This window comes from Camarhynchus parvulus, chromosome 3 (assembly GCF_901933205.1).
Source record: "Camarhynchus parvulus chromosome 3, STF_HiC, whole genome shotgun sequence".
NCBI classification, from domain to species: domain Eukaryota; kingdom Metazoa; phylum Chordata; class Aves; order Passeriformes; family Thraupidae; genus Camarhynchus; species Camarhynchus parvulus.
In genome coordinates, this window is record NC_044573.1 from 51,864,470 (window position 1) to 51,883,265 (window position 18,796).

At 42.8% G+C, this 18,796-nt stretch overlaps 2 protein-coding genes across 3 annotated transcripts in view; both read right to left on the bottom strand.

The window, feature by feature from the left end:
- Positions 1 to 9,496, bottom strand: part of PLAGL1 (PLAG1 like zinc finger 1) — a 48,182-nt gene extending 38,686 nt beyond the window's left edge. Inside the window, exon 1 of one of the 2 annotated variants that reach the window (XM_030945494.1) lies at positions 9,375 to 9,496. The gene's annotated coding sequence lies outside the window, so the exon portion shown is untranslated. The remainder of the gene's footprint in view (positions 1 to 9,374) is intronic. The other variant, XM_030945498.1, reaches the window with a different exon arrangement.
- A 1,460-nt stretch (positions 9,497 to 10,956) lies between these two features.
- RSPH3 (radial spoke head 3) lies at positions 10,957 to 18,490 on the bottom strand. Its single transcript, XM_030945812.1, has 8 exons — positions 18,330 to 18,490; positions 18,096 to 18,177; positions 16,706 to 16,838; positions 16,028 to 16,173; positions 15,248 to 15,451; positions 14,074 to 14,236; positions 12,935 to 13,021; positions 10,957 to 11,552 (listed from the first exon to the last, which is right to left on the bottom strand). Exons 1-8 carry the CDS (start codon positions 18,446 to 18,448, stop codon positions 11,344 to 11,346), a joined length of 1,143 nt encoding a protein of 380 aa, XP_030801672.1. The 5' UTR covers positions 18,449 to 18,490; the 3' UTR covers positions 10,957 to 11,343.
- Between the last annotated feature and the right edge of the window lie 306 nt (positions 18,491 to 18,796).

The window sequence follows — 18,796 nt, forward strand, 5'->3', positions numbered from 1 at the left end:
TTAGTTGCTTCATAAAAGCCAGATGTCTTTATACCTAAATTATGTAGCAAAGCATAATTAATGCTCTTCCACAATAAGCCTCGCTGTTTGTTAACAGCTTCTTGGCTAGTAAAAATGTTTTCTTTTTCCTCTCCACTCCCAAAGGCACTATACTTCAGAGATTTGCTTGAGCTGCCAGAAGCAGGCAATGATAACACAAGTACATTCTTATAACTCTGAAGCATAGGCAAAGTTTTCACTAAGAACTTAATACTCGAGGCAGAGACAGCAGGAGCTGATTTGCTTCAATTAATTCTACAAGACTTACACCAGCTAACAGCTGCCTGTCACGTTGCTCCATTTGTTTGCTTCAACCTGCAAGCTCGGATTTCCTTTGGACAGCAGCTGGACCTGTCAGTGGCAAACTCGGCAGCCACACCACCCACATCCCTTCCCTCCTGTTCTCACACGTGGACTGGCTGGAGCGGGATACTGCATGGGAAACGCAAGCTACCACTTCAGATGGTACAGAGGCAAGGGACAATTATTAGAACTAACTTACTGAAATTAGCCATCACATTAATTGTCAGGGACTGATTCTATTGGAACTAAACTGTAACTCAAGGAGTGATTTCTTATTGTCTTTTCTTAAAAGGTATGTTTGTTTTAGGGGTTATATTTTCATAGCAGTGCCTAGAATGTCTGTGCTGCACAACTCTAATAATAACCAAATCCTCCAAATGGTGCATATATGCTTTAATAATGAAAGCTACACATGTTCCTAAATATTACTTGGCTGTTTCCTTAATTTTTCCTTTGGTTATCAAGTCATTTAATCACTCCAAAAATCTGCAAATTGTGGCTCACAGATTATTGTTGAATAAAAGCAGATATAGATGCAGACTACTCATATTCAGCCCAGTAACCACTTTCTCAGATAAAAAAAGAGATAAAATGTTGCTCCCCACTGTCAACTAAAGATTAATTGAACCTTTTGTTCTCCCATACTGACAACTTGTCACACAGACTTATAACTGGACTCCTGCCTTTCTGAGGTCTGGACTGGAACTGCATGGTATACAAACCTGTTTGGGATTCTGTGCCACTTCTTGCACATTACTCAAACAAGAAGCCAAAAAAATGTGGCATTACATGCACAGTGTTCATGCTCGTTTAAAATTTCATCCTGCAGGGCAATGTTGTTCTACTGTTTTGTCCAGCAAAACTGAAACTTGAATAAATTTAAGGAGACTGTCTCTTCTCTACACAAGGTTCTTTTTTCAGTGAAAGAGAATGTGAAAGGAATTATGAAAACAGGATAACAAGGTCAATGATGTGGAGACTGAAAGTAAAGGAAGAGCCACTACCTCCACAGACTGACAAAAACAACTTAAAAACAAGTCACTGTTAAATCCCCTGTCAGTACCAAATAAAGAGCTTGGAATATGGTACACCACAAATTAATGAATGCCAAGTGCAGGTTGATATAAAATACACCTTGTATTTCAGCAGTTTGGCATTTTTATTGCAGTCACTTGTCTGTATGCCAATTTTTCAGAGACAGCCTTGGAACTTGATTAACTTCTCCATGTGCTCTAGCAACAGAGGCAAAGAACACCATTTCTTCATTTAAAAGTGATCTTGACATAGAAAACTTACAATAATTTAGAAAAAAAATAGCTAAGTGATCTCCAACCTTTTATTAAAATTCACTGAGAGGACACTTGTCTTCATTCCTTCACCGAGTTGCATGACCTCTTCAAGTCTGACTTTTGAAATATCCAGTTAGTACGGTTCTGTGAGTTAATGAAAAGTAACCTGAAACAACTCAGATGGTTGGCATTTGCACCCCAAGTTGCCAGAAGGCTGGGTTAGTAATTTACAAAAGTCTACATGAACATATTCTGTCCGATGTTTATACAACGTGTGAGGTCTGCAAGTGGAAGAACTTAGGGTTATCTAAAAGTGCCCACTATCAAATACTTGGATGTTTTCTGTCAACAGCTACCAAAGTGCATTTTCCTTGCTGCACCATGATATTCTAATCTCCAACATCTACTACAATCTTAATAACAAGCTAACAGATTTCTAATAAATGGTTGCTAATGACTTGCTAACCATATTCACGTGAACCCATATGATTCAAGAGTCAGTGCTCTGCTGACAAACTTAGGCACTGGTCACACGCTCCAGAATTATGCTGTCTTAAGTTATTTGGTAAACTTTGTGGATTCAACTTTGGAAGAGTATCCTTGTCAAAACATATGACATTCAAATTAAAATTTAATGCAATTTCAGATTCTGGGACCCAAATACATTATTAAAAGTATGATAGCAACTATAACACCTCAGTAGATGTGCAACCATTTTTGCTATCAGGCTAGAATTTAATATTAAAAATTATAATGTGACTATGGGTTTTTCTAAATAAGATGATGACTTAATAAATTTATAAAGTTATTAGTGCAAATCACTGACCACAAAGATAATTCAGAGACTTATACAGTTGAAAAAATTAGTGAATTTGACAAGTAAAAATTTTCAAAGTAATATATCCTGCTGATATTTTTACAGATCAAAAAAAGGACACTCATTCTACATTGTCTCAACAATTTAATGAACTGCTTTTTTTGATTTGGGTAAAAAATATCTGCAACAATCTTATTCATATTCTCTGTTTTCTATTAGTTTAAGAAGTCCATACTCATTTTTGTAATGTCTTATTTTGAAAATATTTTATAATGCTGAGATTTTTGATGTTGATAAAAGTGGTATGAAAAATTTAGCAAAAATCTGGTAATGACCACAACCCCTTCTCAATCAGGTCACTTTGATGACCTCTAACATCGTAGCATACACTCTGTAATTCAGTATTTTATTTTTGTTAGAGGACTACAAATCTGTAAATATTTAGCTGTATAGGTCCTGAAGCCTGCAAAGACTTCAAGTGTTCTGTGATTCAGGCATGAACACTGACAATTGTTGAAACAATAAGAACAACTTTAAGGAAAAAAAAATTAATTTCAAGCCTTTTCTATTAGAGTAAGACAAAGGGTGGAAAGCAATTTAATCTCACATTTATCCTTGTTTTGTTTTCTATCTTGTCAGTCTCTCTGTTTTGGCCAGGGCACGCTTTCTTCTTTTCATTCAATAAATGCTTAAAAATTAGGATGCATTTTTATTAGCCAGAGCCCTCCACACACTCAGTGAAAAATAGCAGATTCAGTGATTAAAAAGGGAGACAATTCCTTCTATCAATTACACTAAGAGTATTTCAAAGAGAAGAACAGCATGTAAATGTGTACAAGTCAAGTAAAGATGATTTCCAAGTGTGAAAATTATTCTTGTCCCTGGCAGCTGCTATGTGAGAAGTAACAAGGTCCAGAAGCCTTGCCGGGCACAACCAGTGACAAGAATATCATTACAATCCATCTGCAACCCCCAAGAGATGCAAAATGCCTCACCAATCCTTTGTTCTAAGCAAAACTAGAAATCCAAAGCAACATGTTTCCAAGCCAGGACATAGTGAGTGTAACCACATGAACACCTCCCTGACCCCCTCAAATGGTTTCAAACAAGGGCAAGCTGAGAATACCTCTCAGAACTACAGAATTTTGGTATCACAGATATTATAGTAAATGTGTTTGCTTTGCCTGCATATTTACTTGCTTTGTGAGGAAAGGAGTGTTAGATTTGTAAAAACAAGTGAGTCATGAACAAGTCAAAATATTTCCAGTAAACTTATTTTTGCCTGAATACCCTGAGTTAACTGAAACCAAAACATTCTGCAGACTTGTATCAGTTTCACTGGCTTGTGATGAATTGGTGCTCCAGGCTGTGCTGCATTTTGCTGAAATTGTTAGTTATAGAATCACAGAATCAACTAGGTGAGAAAAGAGCTCTGATCATTGAGTGCAACATGACTAAACACCACCATGTCCACTAGACGATGACACTAAGTGCCATATCCAGCTTTTCATTAAACACCTCCAGGCACAGTGACTCCACCATCTCCCTTGGCAGCCCATACCAATGTCTAAGCACCTTTTCTGTGAAGAATTCCTTCCAAATGTCCAACCTAAAACTCTCGTGGGCCAGCTTGAGACAATGTCCTCTTTGTTGCTGGTTGCCTGGGAGAAGAGACCAACCCGTAGCGGGCTACAGCCTCCTTTCAGGCAGCTGTAGCGAGTCTCTCCTGAGCCTCCTTTTCTCCAGTCTAAACCTCCTGAGCCTCCTTTTCTGCAGTCTAAACAACCCCAGCTCTCCTCAACTGCTCCTCATAAGACTTGTGCTCCAGACCTTTCACCAGCTTTGTTGCCCATCTCTGGACAACAGAAATTTAATTCACCCTCAGCTGGGTTCTAACAGCCTAACTGTGGAAATCCTCACCTGACACATTTTTTCTTACTTTCATTGGCATCCACCACTGAGGACCAAAACTGAGTGATCTCTTTCCAGTGCCTGGACCACTGGGATGAGGAAGGGCTATCTGGCTGCCGGGTTTACAGGAATCAAATTATGCATCTACTCAGGATACCTCATGTGCTAGTTTTCAAATTTCTCTTCTGCTGAAAGAGGGAGGAGTGGTTTTGTCATAGCACATTTAGACTCAGTCAGCAGCTCTAGTCTTTTCTTGGGTGAGCCTTGGTGAAAACTGTGTTTCAGCAGGCAAATAATCTGCTGCTCTTTCTTACTGTGAGAGATATTAAGTCACTTGCCTAATTAATATGGGTGATTGCTGAGATACCTAAGTGAAGCAGAAAAGGATTCTGTTACATCTTCTTAGTTTGTCTTAATCACTTTAAAAGGGTTTAATGTCTTTTTGTGCTTCTCAGCACATGAAAAAGAAAAAAAGCAATAGTCAGAAAACATCCTAGAACTATATGGAATATTTCTGGAGCATTACAAAGGCTGCCTCTCTGCGCAGAAAGTTAAGCTGGTTGCTAAGACTAAATGAAAAATAAATTGAAATAGAACTTGTGATTACAAAACATATCTCTGGGGGTTTTGTACTTTTATCTACCAGCTTCTCTTTTGTTATGCCAATCAAACATCAGCTATGTTTTTAGTAACTTCTTTTTCTTAGTTAATACTTTTCAGCATTTTACTACCTTCCCTCTGCCTTTTGTATACTCCCTCTTTGCAGATCTTTGTTGAGCATCTCTACTTCCCTTCCTTTCAAACTCCTCTTGGTTCTCTGTGTGCCATATCTGTGACAATGACTCTAGAGACAATTGCTCATGGGAAAGAGGTAATATCTACCTCTTTGGGGACAAAATAAGCATTGAACTACTTTAGTTATGCCTTTAATATGTGCTTCACCAGTCCTTCCACTGCTTATTATTGCAGGACAATATAATGATTAGACACTTGGTGTCTTCTTTGGGCATCAAGGCACTGGTGAAATACAATTCTAATGCTATATAAATAACTTGTTTGTTGCTCAATTGTACAGCACTTTTATTGTAATCTTTAAAAAAGCCATACTGAATCTAAAGTTACTTATTTCTGCAGGACAGGACAAACCAAAGCTGTCAATCACATTTTACAGCTGCAGTGACTGAAATAACATTCCAGCTAAAGTACACCAACAAAATTGCAGTGACAGTTTATGACAAAAAAAAATCACATGGGACTCTTGCTGTTGTGGTTCTCCCTGAAAGGCAAGTGTCACTCATGCAGAAGACATCCTTGCTTCTCCTCAAGAGTCCCTCAACACCATTAATAGCAACAGAAACCTGGAAACAAGAGAGTGAGTGGAAGAGCAAAGTTTCATATTGCTCAATGCACTACATTTCCTTGGTGTTGCGCATGTCAGCACAGGTTAAATACTGCTACACTAATATTTTCCTAAGTGCTTTCCTAAGCTTATATTTTTCTATCCCAAGTTGTTTGTGAAACAGCTTCTAAAATAGTGCTCTAGGTGCACGACACAGAAAGATAAAAGCTGTCCTCCAAGACAGAAGTAGTTTGCAAAGGCATCCTTGATCCTTATTTAGCACTGAAACTCATGCCATTTTACAAAAGATCAATCAGTACAAGCAGAAAAAGCAAGAAAAAAGAGGAAATGTGAGAAACATAGAGACAGTAAAGTCCATTGGAAATAGCTCTTGCTTCTGGATTGTCATGTCAGAGACATCTGGAACCCAAAACACTCTCTCACAGCAAATTGCAAATAGCCCATATACAGAAGAACGCATTGGAACATAGAGATAAATCAGCAAATAAAAGCAAAATTAGAAGCAAAATATTTATTTGACTATCCCCAGGATACGTAAGCAATTAAATTTTATGATCAACTTTCAAGATTTTCCCATACAGAATTCAAGTCAACTGACCTTCTTTCTGTCCTAACTCTTGTTATTTCCTGCTAGTTATCACAAAATAGCAGTATCCTTGGCATCATTCAAAGAGATTTCCTACTTCTTTCCACACAACGCAAGAAAAGAACAAACAGATTCTTCTGGGTTTAGTGACAATTAAAAGATGCAGCCGCCTGCACCGTGGCACAGGCTGAAGTAGAAGTGTGTGACTGCTGATCCCTTGGTGTTTGGAGCAGTCTTGTTGGCCTCATGCTTATCTTTGAAAGCAGGAACATCTTAAAATAAAAGCTCAGAGGGGCCAGTAGGGAACTAGTTGGCAATACTCTAGTTTTGAAAACATTTTGTGAGCCAGGTTGCTCTTACTGAAGAGGATGATTTAGATTCATAAAGTTAGGTGTAAGGTCAAGTGCTCAAACACATCAAACTTAAGATGACTGCCTCAAGTATAGTGTGTGTATTCACTTATGGGCAGAGTGGGGGATCGATGTTTTTGGGGTTTAATCATCACTCAAGAAATTAGGAATTTGAGGGAGTGACAGCAGAGCAGGTCCCAGCCCTGGCAATACACTGTAGATTAAATGTGTCTCAAGTCAAGGGGAGGGGAATTATCTTATGATACTTCCTTTCCACTGAGCACTGAAAGAAGACATGCAAGTGCTCACAGAACTTCACAACAGGAGGTTCTTGATGCAGAGAAAATGATAGAAATTAGAGGAAATAGAAGTTATTGACTTTAGTTAGAGAGCATGAATTTGTGACCTGCCCTGGTTAAACTTAGAGAATAAACTACACAATTTAATGGCCCCCTTTAGGAAAGAAATAATTACTTTCTTGTATTTATGTGATTTTTTTGTACCAGACTCTCCAAACCTCCCACTATTTTTCTCACTCTGATACACAGGTCCAGAGGGACTGGTACAGTCCTTCTAATCTTATTTCTCTCTTTTATTTCTGCTCATCCCATCTTCTGCTTCTTACACAAATAATCCTATTATCAATTTTCAGCATCTGCATGATCAGAACAACCAGGTCCTATTTACACGTCAGAGCACTGAGCAATTCAAAAAGTGGTGGCAGTCAGCCCATTACACAGTTATAGTACTCCAGGATCTATTTCAGCTCCCATTAGGTTTGCAAATGAGATTTTCACTGCTTTGACTTACAATTCAGGGCAAGTAACACACTAATGGTAGAAACTATACTGCAGATACAGCGGCACCAGGGCAGCAAGCACACAAAATATCAAGGAATAAAACCACAGTTTGTCACCAATCCTGTGACTGTACCTGTACTTCTGTTCAGCACAAGTCCCTGTGTTCCACCCAGAGCCACCTGCCCCGCACAGCCCCATTTTGTGCTGTGCCGTGTGACCACTCCTCGAGCTGCTTCTCCAAACCAACAACAACAACAGGGACAGGAAGGACCAGTGAAGGGAAATTCCCAATGACAGCATCTTTATTTCTCCCCGATGAAGGGTGAGAGCTGTTGCAGGGTCAATGGCATACTGAAGACCTCACAATAAAAAAGGGACACTCTTGCAAAGTGCCAAGAAGGGACAGGACACCTTGTGCTGCTGCATGTAATTAGGTATCTCAGGCTTAAACAGCCAGATTTTCTGCTAAGCTTTGGGACAAAATCAGGTGAAGAATCAGGGGAGAATCAGGTTGTACCTGCTGACATTAATTTTATGACTGCAATGCAATCCAATCTGAGTGTTCAGACTGGAAACCTCTTCCCCATTGTGTCAGAGCTGGATTGCTAATCTCCTGGTAATAATGCCAGGCACATCCTCTCCTACTGATTCCTGGAAATAGGACGTATGTGTCATTTCTATTTATTCATGAAGATCCTCATCATGTTAGACAAAGTGGCCACAAACATGCATATAGATACATCATGTACCTAAAAACATGGCTTGGATTCTGTCCTATATAACCCTTTATAAATTAAAAAGATCAGCTGAGGTGGGAAGATTGTGTTTTAACTCACGTTTTAAAGGCAGCTAGTACTTTTGCTCTTCATCAACTACTTTAAACACCTTCTACAAAAGCAGTTTGCCTTACTGGCCATGCATTGCAAGGTGGAACATACATGTGTTAAAGTCAGACAGGAAGCAACAGCTCTCAGAGAAAAGTTTGGCTGTCCAATATTCACCTTTCTCAAAAATGAACTGTCATTTGACTAAGGGACAGAAACTTCCAATAGAGAAATAAAAAACAACTGAAAGTTACATTTTAACCAAGTTATGTACTTCAGGAAAAAAACAAATCCTATGTTGTAGGATGTAGTAAATGTAGTAAATCCCTTTTCTACACAGGAAAAAAATTAAATATTTCTTTTTAAAAGTTGCGTGTCCCGTAGGAGTCAATGACAGCTCAAAGCTTGACCTCGGCAAGCTGTCAGCCTCCTGAAGAGAGACGGAAAACTGTGTAAACCCTGCTGCGGCGGCTTCTGTCGGCGGGGGTTTGATGCAGCCGTCGAGACCCGTGTGCGAGCGGCGAGCGCACCTTTGGAGCCGCAGTTGTTTTTCCACGCGGGAACAAACCTCCCGCACCGCGACCCGTGTCTCTCGTCACGGGGGGGGTGCCACCGCCGCCCGCGGGTCACAGCACCGCCCGCCGCCCCACGCCCTGCCCCGAAAGCCCCGTGAGGGCTGCGGGGCTGGAGAGAGGCACCAAGGAGAGATGAGATGTCCCGTCCTCCAAATTCGCGGTCCTGCGGCCTTTCTGTGCCCAGAGGCAAGAGCGGCCGGAGCGGACGCCCATCCAGGGGCTCCGGTGCGCGGCGCTGCGGGCGGACAAGCGGGAGAGCCTGCACGACGGCAGAGGCGTGAGGAAAGTCGAGGGGGACAAGCGGAAAATAAGTAAGTAAAGACGAAACTCTCCTCCTGAAGGCGGACACACTGTGGCACAGTTTTCCTGCGGCGGCGGGCCCGGTCCGACAGCCCCGGCGCTCGGCGCCCGCCCCCCAGCGCCCCGCCCGGAGCGGGTCCCCCGCTCCCCCGAGCGCCCCGGCAGCGCTGCGGAACGGCGGAGCGCCCCCGGCCCGGCCCCGCACGCCGGTCCCGCTCACCTCATGGCCCAGCTCCGCGGGCGCCGCCCGCTCCCCCAGCGCCGGGCCGGGGAGCGCAGCGGCGGCAGTGGCGGCTCCTCCCGTCCCCGCGGCGCTGCCCGGCCCCGGGGAGACGCCTGGCGGCGGGGCGGTGGCGGGCGGGCCGGGGGAGGGCCGAGACGAGGGGCGGCCGCTCCACCTCCCCTCCCTGCTCCGCCCCTGCGGAGCGCCGGGACGGGCGGGGGGTGAGCCCCGGGCGGAGCGCGGGGATGGCCCAGAAATGCGGCCCCGCCGCCGCCGGGACCCGGGCGCTCGCTGTGCGGCGGCGCTAGCGAGAAGCTCGTTCTCGGGGGAGCGCGGGTGCCGCGGCTGTCGATACCGCCCCTGCCGTGGCCGCGGAGTTGCCCGTGCTTGTGAGGATCCACAGAACGTCCTGACTTGCACTGCTGGTGGTTAGCAACTTCCCAGGAAGGCAATTCACAACCTTTGTAATGTCCTGCACGCACGTCCCGATTTTGCTTCCTTTGCTTGGGGTTCGGTGTCAGACTCGCACCCCAGCAGGTGTGCACCTCCCCTGAAGCAACCCGTGTCTGTTTCTTGTACTGTCACGGGTCAGCCCTGAGGAGATGATTCCACCTTCTCCGTTACCACCAAGCTGGATGGGACTTTGAGCAACTCGTCCTACTTAAAGATGTCCCTGCTCAGGGTAGGCGTGGGATTGCACCAGATGATCTACAAGGCCCCTTCCAACTCAAACTACTCTGTCGTTCCATGAGCCAGTGCGGACTGCACTGGGTGATTCAAGTATTGGCTCCTCATGCTATAAATTAGTAAATTTTGCAAAAGTTCGACATCATTGGCGTTCAGCAGAGGAGGGAACTTCAGACGGGCGTCACTAGCGCAGGGTGTGCAATGTGAAAAGGTGACACCAGCAGCGTCCTTCCCGGCGTTTCTCCAGCCGGATTGCCGCGGGCTCTCCTGCCCTCTAGTGCCTGCAGCGCCCGCTCCCCCCGGCCTCTGTCGGCTCCCTCCTGCACTCACGCACCCAGGAGCTGCAGAGCCCCGTGCACCCCCCGTACCCCCGTGGGTGCAGAGCTGTCCACCCTGCGTGCCTGCCGGGGACAGCTGCTGCTGGGAACACTGATCCAGCAACGACACGTTGCTGCTGCAATGTAGCACAGACGTACTTCTGTGAGGGGGACTGCCCCACCTGAGGAACTGGCCTGTGAACGGACAACTAACTAACCACACATGGTGGCAGTGAAGGCGCATTTTGTCAGTCATGTCTGGTACTGCTTCCAGCGAACCGGTAGGAAAGGACGATTACAAAGAAAACCGAGACTGGACTTAGCGTGTAGCTCCAGCCCCTCACCTCCAGGAGGAGCTCTGAGAGAAGGATTTTGCACAGCCAGAAATTCCCAGGGGCAGGTAACTCTTTGAACTTAGCAAGCCTGAGGAACAGCTGCTTTGGCTCTATTACCTGCTGAGATGTCCATTCAAGTTTGTGAGGACAGGAAAGACTAACATGAGTCAAAAGCAATTTATTTAATTGCTGTAGTAACTACCTTTCAAAATAAGGAAAGTAAGAAAATATTGTTCCAACAACATTATCAAAGCATTTGCAAAGATTATTATGATACTCTCAACATCCTTCTCATGACCTTCTAGCACAGGGTGTGGGACAGCATTACTTTTCAACTTTTGATGGATTGGATTCTGTAAAAGGAGACAGAATTTCCATGCCATTCATTGCACTTGTAACTTCTCTCTTGATTCTAGCAGCCTGAAATCAGCAACTCCAGCATACGGAAAACATGTTTTAATGCTCTACTGTTGCTTAGGTTCACCCTTCAGCATGGCTAGGGCACAACACCTGTAAATAGATAGGAATTAATTCCTTATTTCTAAGCCACTGGTCTCCATTTACTTGATGACTTGCCTGTTTGTTACTCAGTTTCCAAATCTGCTGCTCCTTCTTGACCTTATTCTTCTAACTGGAATCTGAAGGCTCTTCCTCAGCACCAGGTTGGTCAGTCTCTTCTTTCTCTGCAGCTGGTTGGTCAGCAGCATCCTCCTCACCAGACATCTTGGGAGCTGCATCTGTTGCCCCAGGCTCTTCAGCAGGTCCCTTTGTTTGAGCAGCTGGAGGTGGACGGCTAAATTCATCTAAGCGTGTTTCCACCACCATACGAATCAAAGCTGAAACAGAGATAGCCACCATTTACAACCACAGAGGAAAAACCCTATAATTTGAGAATTTTTTGTATATATTACTGACCCATAAATCCCTAAATAGGGAAATAACCCTGAAATAACTCTGAAAATTAAGAAATATCTAAGGACTGGAGCAAGATAATGGTATCTGGTTAAAAACTTAAACAGATTTAACAAGAATACGATAGATATTCTCATCAATATTATATCCTGCAGCAACATTCTCCTTAGGATGTTTATTCAGTAGTCACATACAATATTTTTTTCTTAAAGAAGAGACATTTCCCTTTCTTCTGAAGAGCTATATGAAGAAGTGATCCTTGAGTGTACATGTATCAGCATAAAATACCTAACATGCCAGCTTTAATTGTCCAAATCATATTATACCTTAACAAGTAAAATTCAGGGTCCTAATTAAACTAAAAATAAACCAAAGGAAGCAAACATAATTGTAATACAAACCCAAAATACCAGCAAGAGGAAAACTATAGGAATGAAGATGTTATATAAAAGTGTAAAAAAGTGGTTTGATCTAGGAGTGCACTGCAGAGCACAGATATACCATACTTTTGTGTTTCTACACAAGACAGAATCCAGGTTTTTCAGATGTTTCAACTATAGCCTCTAAACTAATAAAAAGGCCAAATATTTAGCTTGAATTAACCAAAGAAGACTGGTATTTCAATCTATTTCAAAATCAAGGACATGATTATTGACTGATAAGGAGGTAAGCCCTTGTTTTGATGAAAAATATTGGTCACCTCACTTCTCAGTCAGCCGTGGCCCACCATCATCCTCCTTTTAATGCAGGAAAACAATCCATAGCTCCATGAGGTTACACAAGCAAATTAAGACACTTTCATGGTATACATGTGGCAATACACAAGATGGGCTTTTCTGTTCCCACTGGCACAATCAGCTGCACTACAGAGAACACTCCAGCAGTGTAACACAGAGGAAGTAGAAGCTTTATAGCTGAAAAAATAATTGTGTTCTTTAACCACTCTGTTCCTGACAATAGGTTCCCAGCATTAACAAACCTCAAACAGCATAAAGTCAGAAGAGAGTGGATAGTGCTGCATGACTGACACTTCCATTATTTCAGCTGAAAATCAGTTACCTAGTTGTATGTAGTAGTAGTTTTCCAACATTAAAACATGTTAATATAGTTAAAAAAACAAACCAAATCAACAAAAAATGCAAACAAACAAAACTCCCAACACAAAAGACCAAGGAGTTTTTCCTAAAATGACACTTCCTACCTTAACCCACAGCGACCATATAAACGTGACATTTGTTCTGACCAGCAAAAAAACAATCAAGAATATCAGGCAGCCCAGATTACATTCCAGGATTTGGTAACTTACAGTCAAGCATTGTCCTTCCCAGAACCTTCTTCTGTAGTTCTTCTTCCACTTCTGACATCAGCCATGGAAGGAATTCTGTCTCAATATCTGTCAGAATTTAGCAGGAAGAAACAAAGGGAAATTGTCACTTTATAAAGGATGACCAACAGGACTTGGTGGCTGTTTTTTATTTGCTACGACAATTAAGGGATGACACCCCCACCCCCCTGTCAAAATGCACTTGTTCTGTAAGAGTCACATGAAATCTCTCAGATGTTCTTTGGTTTCTTATCTCCAGCCTCTCTTACTTAGGTTCATGATCATTATAGATTCAGAGCAGAGTCCTCTCAACTGCAGTTATTTTCAAAGTGGTCTGGTACCCTTGAAGGGCTTAGCACAGGTGAGACACACAGTCATGTTCTAGTGAGATCCAAATAACTATCCTGAACAAGTCAGAAGAATAACATTTCCTGCCTTGCTTTCCAAAGACATTTGGTCTGCTGAAGGCATTTGTTCTCTCTGACTAAGGAGCTCTTGCTTACTTATGTGTTTCTCAAATGATACTTTTTGAACGCTGGGATCCCAAAGCCCGCCCTGGTTGCAAAAGATACTCAGTTTCTGCATTGACCTCATGATTTACCCTGGAGAGAGTGTAACCATTCCCAGGCTGTGGTCTGTGCCAGTGTGGAGACTGGTGAAGTGGGATGTAGCAAGATAGCTCCATTCATAAGAAATGCTGCTGATTCTAAGGGCTTGGAAGTCACTGATATACAATTCCAATATTATTTTCAGGGCCTAATTCTAATTGACTAATTTTTCACTTGCTCTGATAATCATTAAAAAATATTCAGAATGACATACTGATTTCTTTGTCTGATCTATAAAAATGTACCTCAGTTTGGATCTCTCACCCAATCCTAACCACCCATTTATTTCTGTCTAGCTCCAAAGTAGCTCTTCTCATTGTCACACTGTCAGCTCTTGCTTATTCTTCACTATTTGTACAGATGAGCAATAATGGTTTTTGTGTTCAGCCACAAATGTAAATGAATAGTCTTATGACATTATTCTAAATAATAGGATAATATGCTATGTTTCATGATTATTTTGAGCTTTATATAACTTTGCTCATGTATTTAAAAAGAAAAAACAAAACCAACCTCTTTCTATAGGGTCATAAAAAAACCCACTGTCATGAAGATTGTTGAAGACTGAGGGAATGAGATCAGCCAGGTAACGCTGAGCGAATGCCCGAGCTGCAATTTTCTCTGCAGTCTCTTTCTGTTTCCGCAGCTTTTCCAGGTGCTCCAGCCTGCGACGTTCCTGTCAAGGCAATTATGCATGTAAAACTTAGAGGCCTTTAGCTGTGACTCCTTTGATCTAGATTTTGAAGAATTATCACTGTGTGTGTCCCATAAATAGCAAAGATAGTATGATCTCTACCTGGTATTTGCAGCCTCTAACTTCCACTGAAATTCCTCACATGAAAGAGTGCTTGAAAGCAAGTTTGTACTTAATCTATTGAGTATTAAAATACCCCAAATTAGAGAAAGCCATTTCTGTAGTATTCCTTTTCTGAATTTGACAAGTCTGTAAAATAAGGGCATTGCAGCTGGCCAAATGAAACCGTTCTCTGATGCCTTAGTATACATTAATCTCATTACTTTTTGCTTTATTATTGCAGATCAAGCTGGTTATTTGCCTTGGAATACGATGAAGTTTGGATAAATATTTCCCAAACATTTTATCTTCCAATATTATATCTTATTGCAACTACCAAAAGATTAAAACTCAAACTGGTTCAGGAAACCATTAGAAAACACAATTATACAAGGCTGATAAATAATAATTTACTAGTAATTAACACTTGCCTTCTCTGTTTATTCCTATTTACTAAATATTACTAATATGGCATAATACTTTCCAATCTTGAGATGGACGTGTGCACATAGAGTAGAGCATGCATTGTGTGTAAGACCAGGAGGTGTCTCTCTTACTTCTAAGCACTCTGACTATTTTTTTAGCACCTATTATAGCAAAAAGGCTTAAGAAACAGCTGTACCAGGTACAGAAGAAAATGCTGTTGGTTTTGACCTTTTGACCAGGTCAACTACACCAAGTCACTCAAGCATGACTGCTCCAAATAAACACAACAGTGTGGAGCTGTTGTATGAGTGCAAGTGGCAGAGTGCAGCTGTATGTCATCAGAATGCTTTAAGGTATGTCAAAGCTGACAGGATCCTTTTGGGCATATCCAGCTTATATCACAGGCTGTTGTTCAGTACTGGAAATGTTTTTCTCCCTTCTGACAGGAAGTCCCTTAGGAAGTCCTACCTTCTCCTCTCTGATTCGCCTGTCCTGCTCTTCCAAGCGCTGTAACTCAGCAAACTCTGCATTACGCAGCTCTGCGAAGGCACGCTGATGTGACCACAGCTGGGACAGCTCTTCTTCTTCCATGACTTCCAGCAAAGCCTGCTCAACTGTTTTTCCAACCAACACCTCCAGGATCGGCTTAACTTCAATATCAAAGTCAAACAACTGAGGATGAGAGTCAGAGAAACAGACATAAATGTCCCTTGATCACAATTACTCATAACAAGGATTGGCAAGGAGAAAAGGAGGCTGAACAAAGCCCTTGTACCAAAGTCAGGCTGGGGAAGTGCAGGTGGGGGACCAGTGTCAGCTAAGGCAGAGAGAATCATGAGTGCTGCTGGGGGTTAAGTGGTGAGTGGGCTGGACTGAGACACCACAGAGCCTCCCACAGGCCCTGTGGGGACTGCAAGGGAGAAGCTAAGCACTTGCCTAGACCATATTTCTGTGTTCCCAGTCCCTTCTTGGGCTGGACATGTTTTACAGAAGAGAGCATTTCTCAACACAGTATCGCTTAGCTGAAAGCAGCAGAACCAGTGCACATGGCAACACATCTTCCTTAATTTTGCACTTAACCTCAAAGCAAACCCTGGTGAATTGAGTTTGGGTGGGTTGTGGGTTTTTTGGCATGTTCTGTGAGGAAACTGCTTTCTGTTCCTTTCTGTTTCTACTTCAATTTTGCATCAGAAATGTGTTTTGGATGGGAGAGATATTTTGACAGCACTTGTGGACCTGACTTCATACCTCTCCTTTTTCTATTTGCGTGGCCACATCTTTTCCTGATTTGGCTGGTATGAAGAGTGGAGTGGGAGGTCTGTCCAAAAATTCATCTGTTTGACACTCTCCATCAACCTCTATTATTCGATCACTAATCTCTTCCAAATACAGTTCTAGAAACAAAAGCACAATGAATATTCAACATGGGATTTCTTTCATTCTAGCTTTCAACTGTTTTTGATGACTCTATATTCTGAATTACATCTAAAGAGTGCAATAAAATGCTTTTTATAAAGTTAGAAAAAAGGCCTCTCAAAACATAGGACAATTTGCTGCAAAGGCCATCTGATGCTGTGTTCTCTGTAATGTCAGGTGCACTTCATGGAAGTGATTCCAAAAACAGAAGTAGTTCACCTTAAGTAGAAGTTTTAAAACCTTCCATTTTAAGCATATATGAAATTTCTCTAATTATACTGAAAATGGAAAGAATAAATGAAGCAGTTTTGACTAGTGTTCAAGAATGTACACTGAAAAATAGACCTTCTGGGAAAATGTCACTAATTAGACAAATATAGAACCTCTGATTCCAGCATTCTAGGATTTTAAACTGTGTGATTCAACCAACTTCATCACCAATTTAGCAAGTGAATATAGATCAACAAGCTTTTGTTTTCAGACAGATACAAAAAAAATGCAGCCTTTTACCTGTCTGCACGTGAACATGTACTCTGCCCTCCACAGGCTCCGGCGTTCCTGGTCGAATTTGCTCTTGTGTAAGCCTTCTGGCCTGTGTGTGTTTCTGTGCTCTCTTCTGCCTTTTAACCTCAAGGGTAAGGGGCTCGGTACTCTGAGCAGGGGTGAAGAAGAAAGATACCCACAAAACAGAATACACTTTATACTTGAAAATTATATTCAATTGCCTCTACAGAAAAATGAAGGTTGCTCTTTGATTTTAATGATAGCTATCTAGCATTTTGGATTTACTTTCCTGGGTCCTGGCCCTAAATTTTCACAGACTTAAAGACTGTATGGCATGAAATGAATAAATTATGCTAGCTGCCTACAGGCACACAATAATGGCATCTCATGCTAAGAGTAATAATTAATTATTTTCTTATTTGAAAGTGAATATTGTATACAGAACTTTGTTAGATAAAGTATATTAAAATGGTATGTTTTCAAATTTTGAGAGGTCAAATGGACTTAAGTCCAGTTATCATGTTATGAACAGAATTGTTTGCTAGATAAAAATTATAGACCAATTACTGCAGATGAAACAAAAGAAACTCATAATAACATTTAAATTCAGTTTTCTACTTAGAGATTGAGATAAACATCAGCTTTGAACTTCTTAAACAAAATTTACTCTAAGAAATGGCTACTTAACAACACAAAGCTATTTTCAAACAGTAGCTTTTAAAAATATTGTTTTAAATTCATGTATGATCAAATATCTATGTAGAAATATTCTCTGAAAACAAAGGATCACATTTGGGTGGGACTCCGAGCAACTTGGACCAGTGGAAGTTGTCCCTGCCCGTGGCAGAGGGTTGAAACTAGATGATCTTCAGGGTCCCTTTCAACCCAAACCATTCTAAGATTCTATGATTTACTATTATATCAGAATATATCAGTAATACAAACAAAATATTTGGCATCCTCACAAGCAGCTTTTGCATACAGTTGGATCATTTAGCTCTGCTTCTGTGGTAGGATAAACCAAAATCTACCCCACGACTCAACTTCCCAAGAGCTGCAATTCCCCCTGAAGACACCTTGCATAGGATAACAGATTATGGAGTAATGACTTGTGCTCAGGACCATTACCCTAAAGAAACAGAGAAAGAAAATAAAGGCATCAAGTACTCAATGTGGGGTAAAAAATCAGAACTGCAGAAGTTCATATGAAACTGGGCGCTTTAAAGAGTAGCTAGAAACAGTCACAGGCTGGTTTAACTGGAGAGCCTGTGGCTTACGTGAAACATTGAAAGTTAAATTACAGCTTCATTATAGATGAGGAACAGCTTCGCCGCCCTACCTATGACTTTCCAACAAAACTGGAGCGTGATGCACTTTAGCGAACCCCCGTACCTGCGGTGGGGGAAGGACGGGCGGACAGAACGTTTCCGCGCACCACTCTCGGGTCGATCATGATGTTGCCGTATCGCACCTTCTCCCTGCGGCACAGCACAGACAGAGCCGCTTGCGGCTTCCCCCCGGCCGGCGGGAGAAAGGCAAGGCGGGGGCTGCGCTCCTCGGGAAGGAGCTGGCCCGAGGGGAAAGGCGCGGAAGGCAGGGGGGCAGCGGCCCGCCGGACACCGGCACTCACGTCTCGGCGGCACTGGACTGCTCTCGGTACTTGGGCCGGGAGGGCAGGGAGCGGGGCTGGCTGGAGAAGCTGTAGGGCCCGTCGGCGGCCGCTTGCACGGGCCCCATGGTGGGCTCCATGCTGCGGCTCCGGCTCCGCGGGGCGGGCGCGCCTGACGGAGCGCTAACGGCGTCCGTCTCCCGGGCAACGCACCGCGCGTGCGCGGGCCGGCGGCCGCGGGCCGTCACGGAATGGCTGGGACTGGGAGGCTCCTTAAGGATCGTCCGTGGACAGGGACACGTCCCACCAGAACAGGGTGCTCAAAGGCCCATCCAGCCCGACCTCGAACACTTTCAGGGTGGGCAATTCACAGCCACTCTGGGCAACCTGCTACAGTGCCTCACCACCGTCCCAGCAAACAATGCCTTCCTAATATCTAATCCAAATCTACCCTCTTTCAGATTGAATGCATTCCCCCTTGTCCTGTC

What these genes read in the sequence shown, in the direction of transcription:
- RSPH3 (XM_030945812.1), bottom strand. Translation starts at nt 18,448, where the DNA reads ATGGAGCCCACCATGGGGCCCGTGCAAGCGGCCGCCGACGGGCCCTAC. An exon ending in CAGTCCAGTGCCGCCGAGAC is followed by an intron (nt 18,178 to 18,329) that starts GTGAGTGCCGGT and finishes GCTGTGCCGCAG; the next exon opens with GGAGAAGGTGCGATACGGCA. An exon ending in GGGAAGGACAATGCTTGACT is followed by an intron (nt 11,553 to 12,934) that starts GTAAGTTACCAA and finishes TCTCTGTTTCAG; the next exon opens with CTTTGATTCGTATGGTGGTG.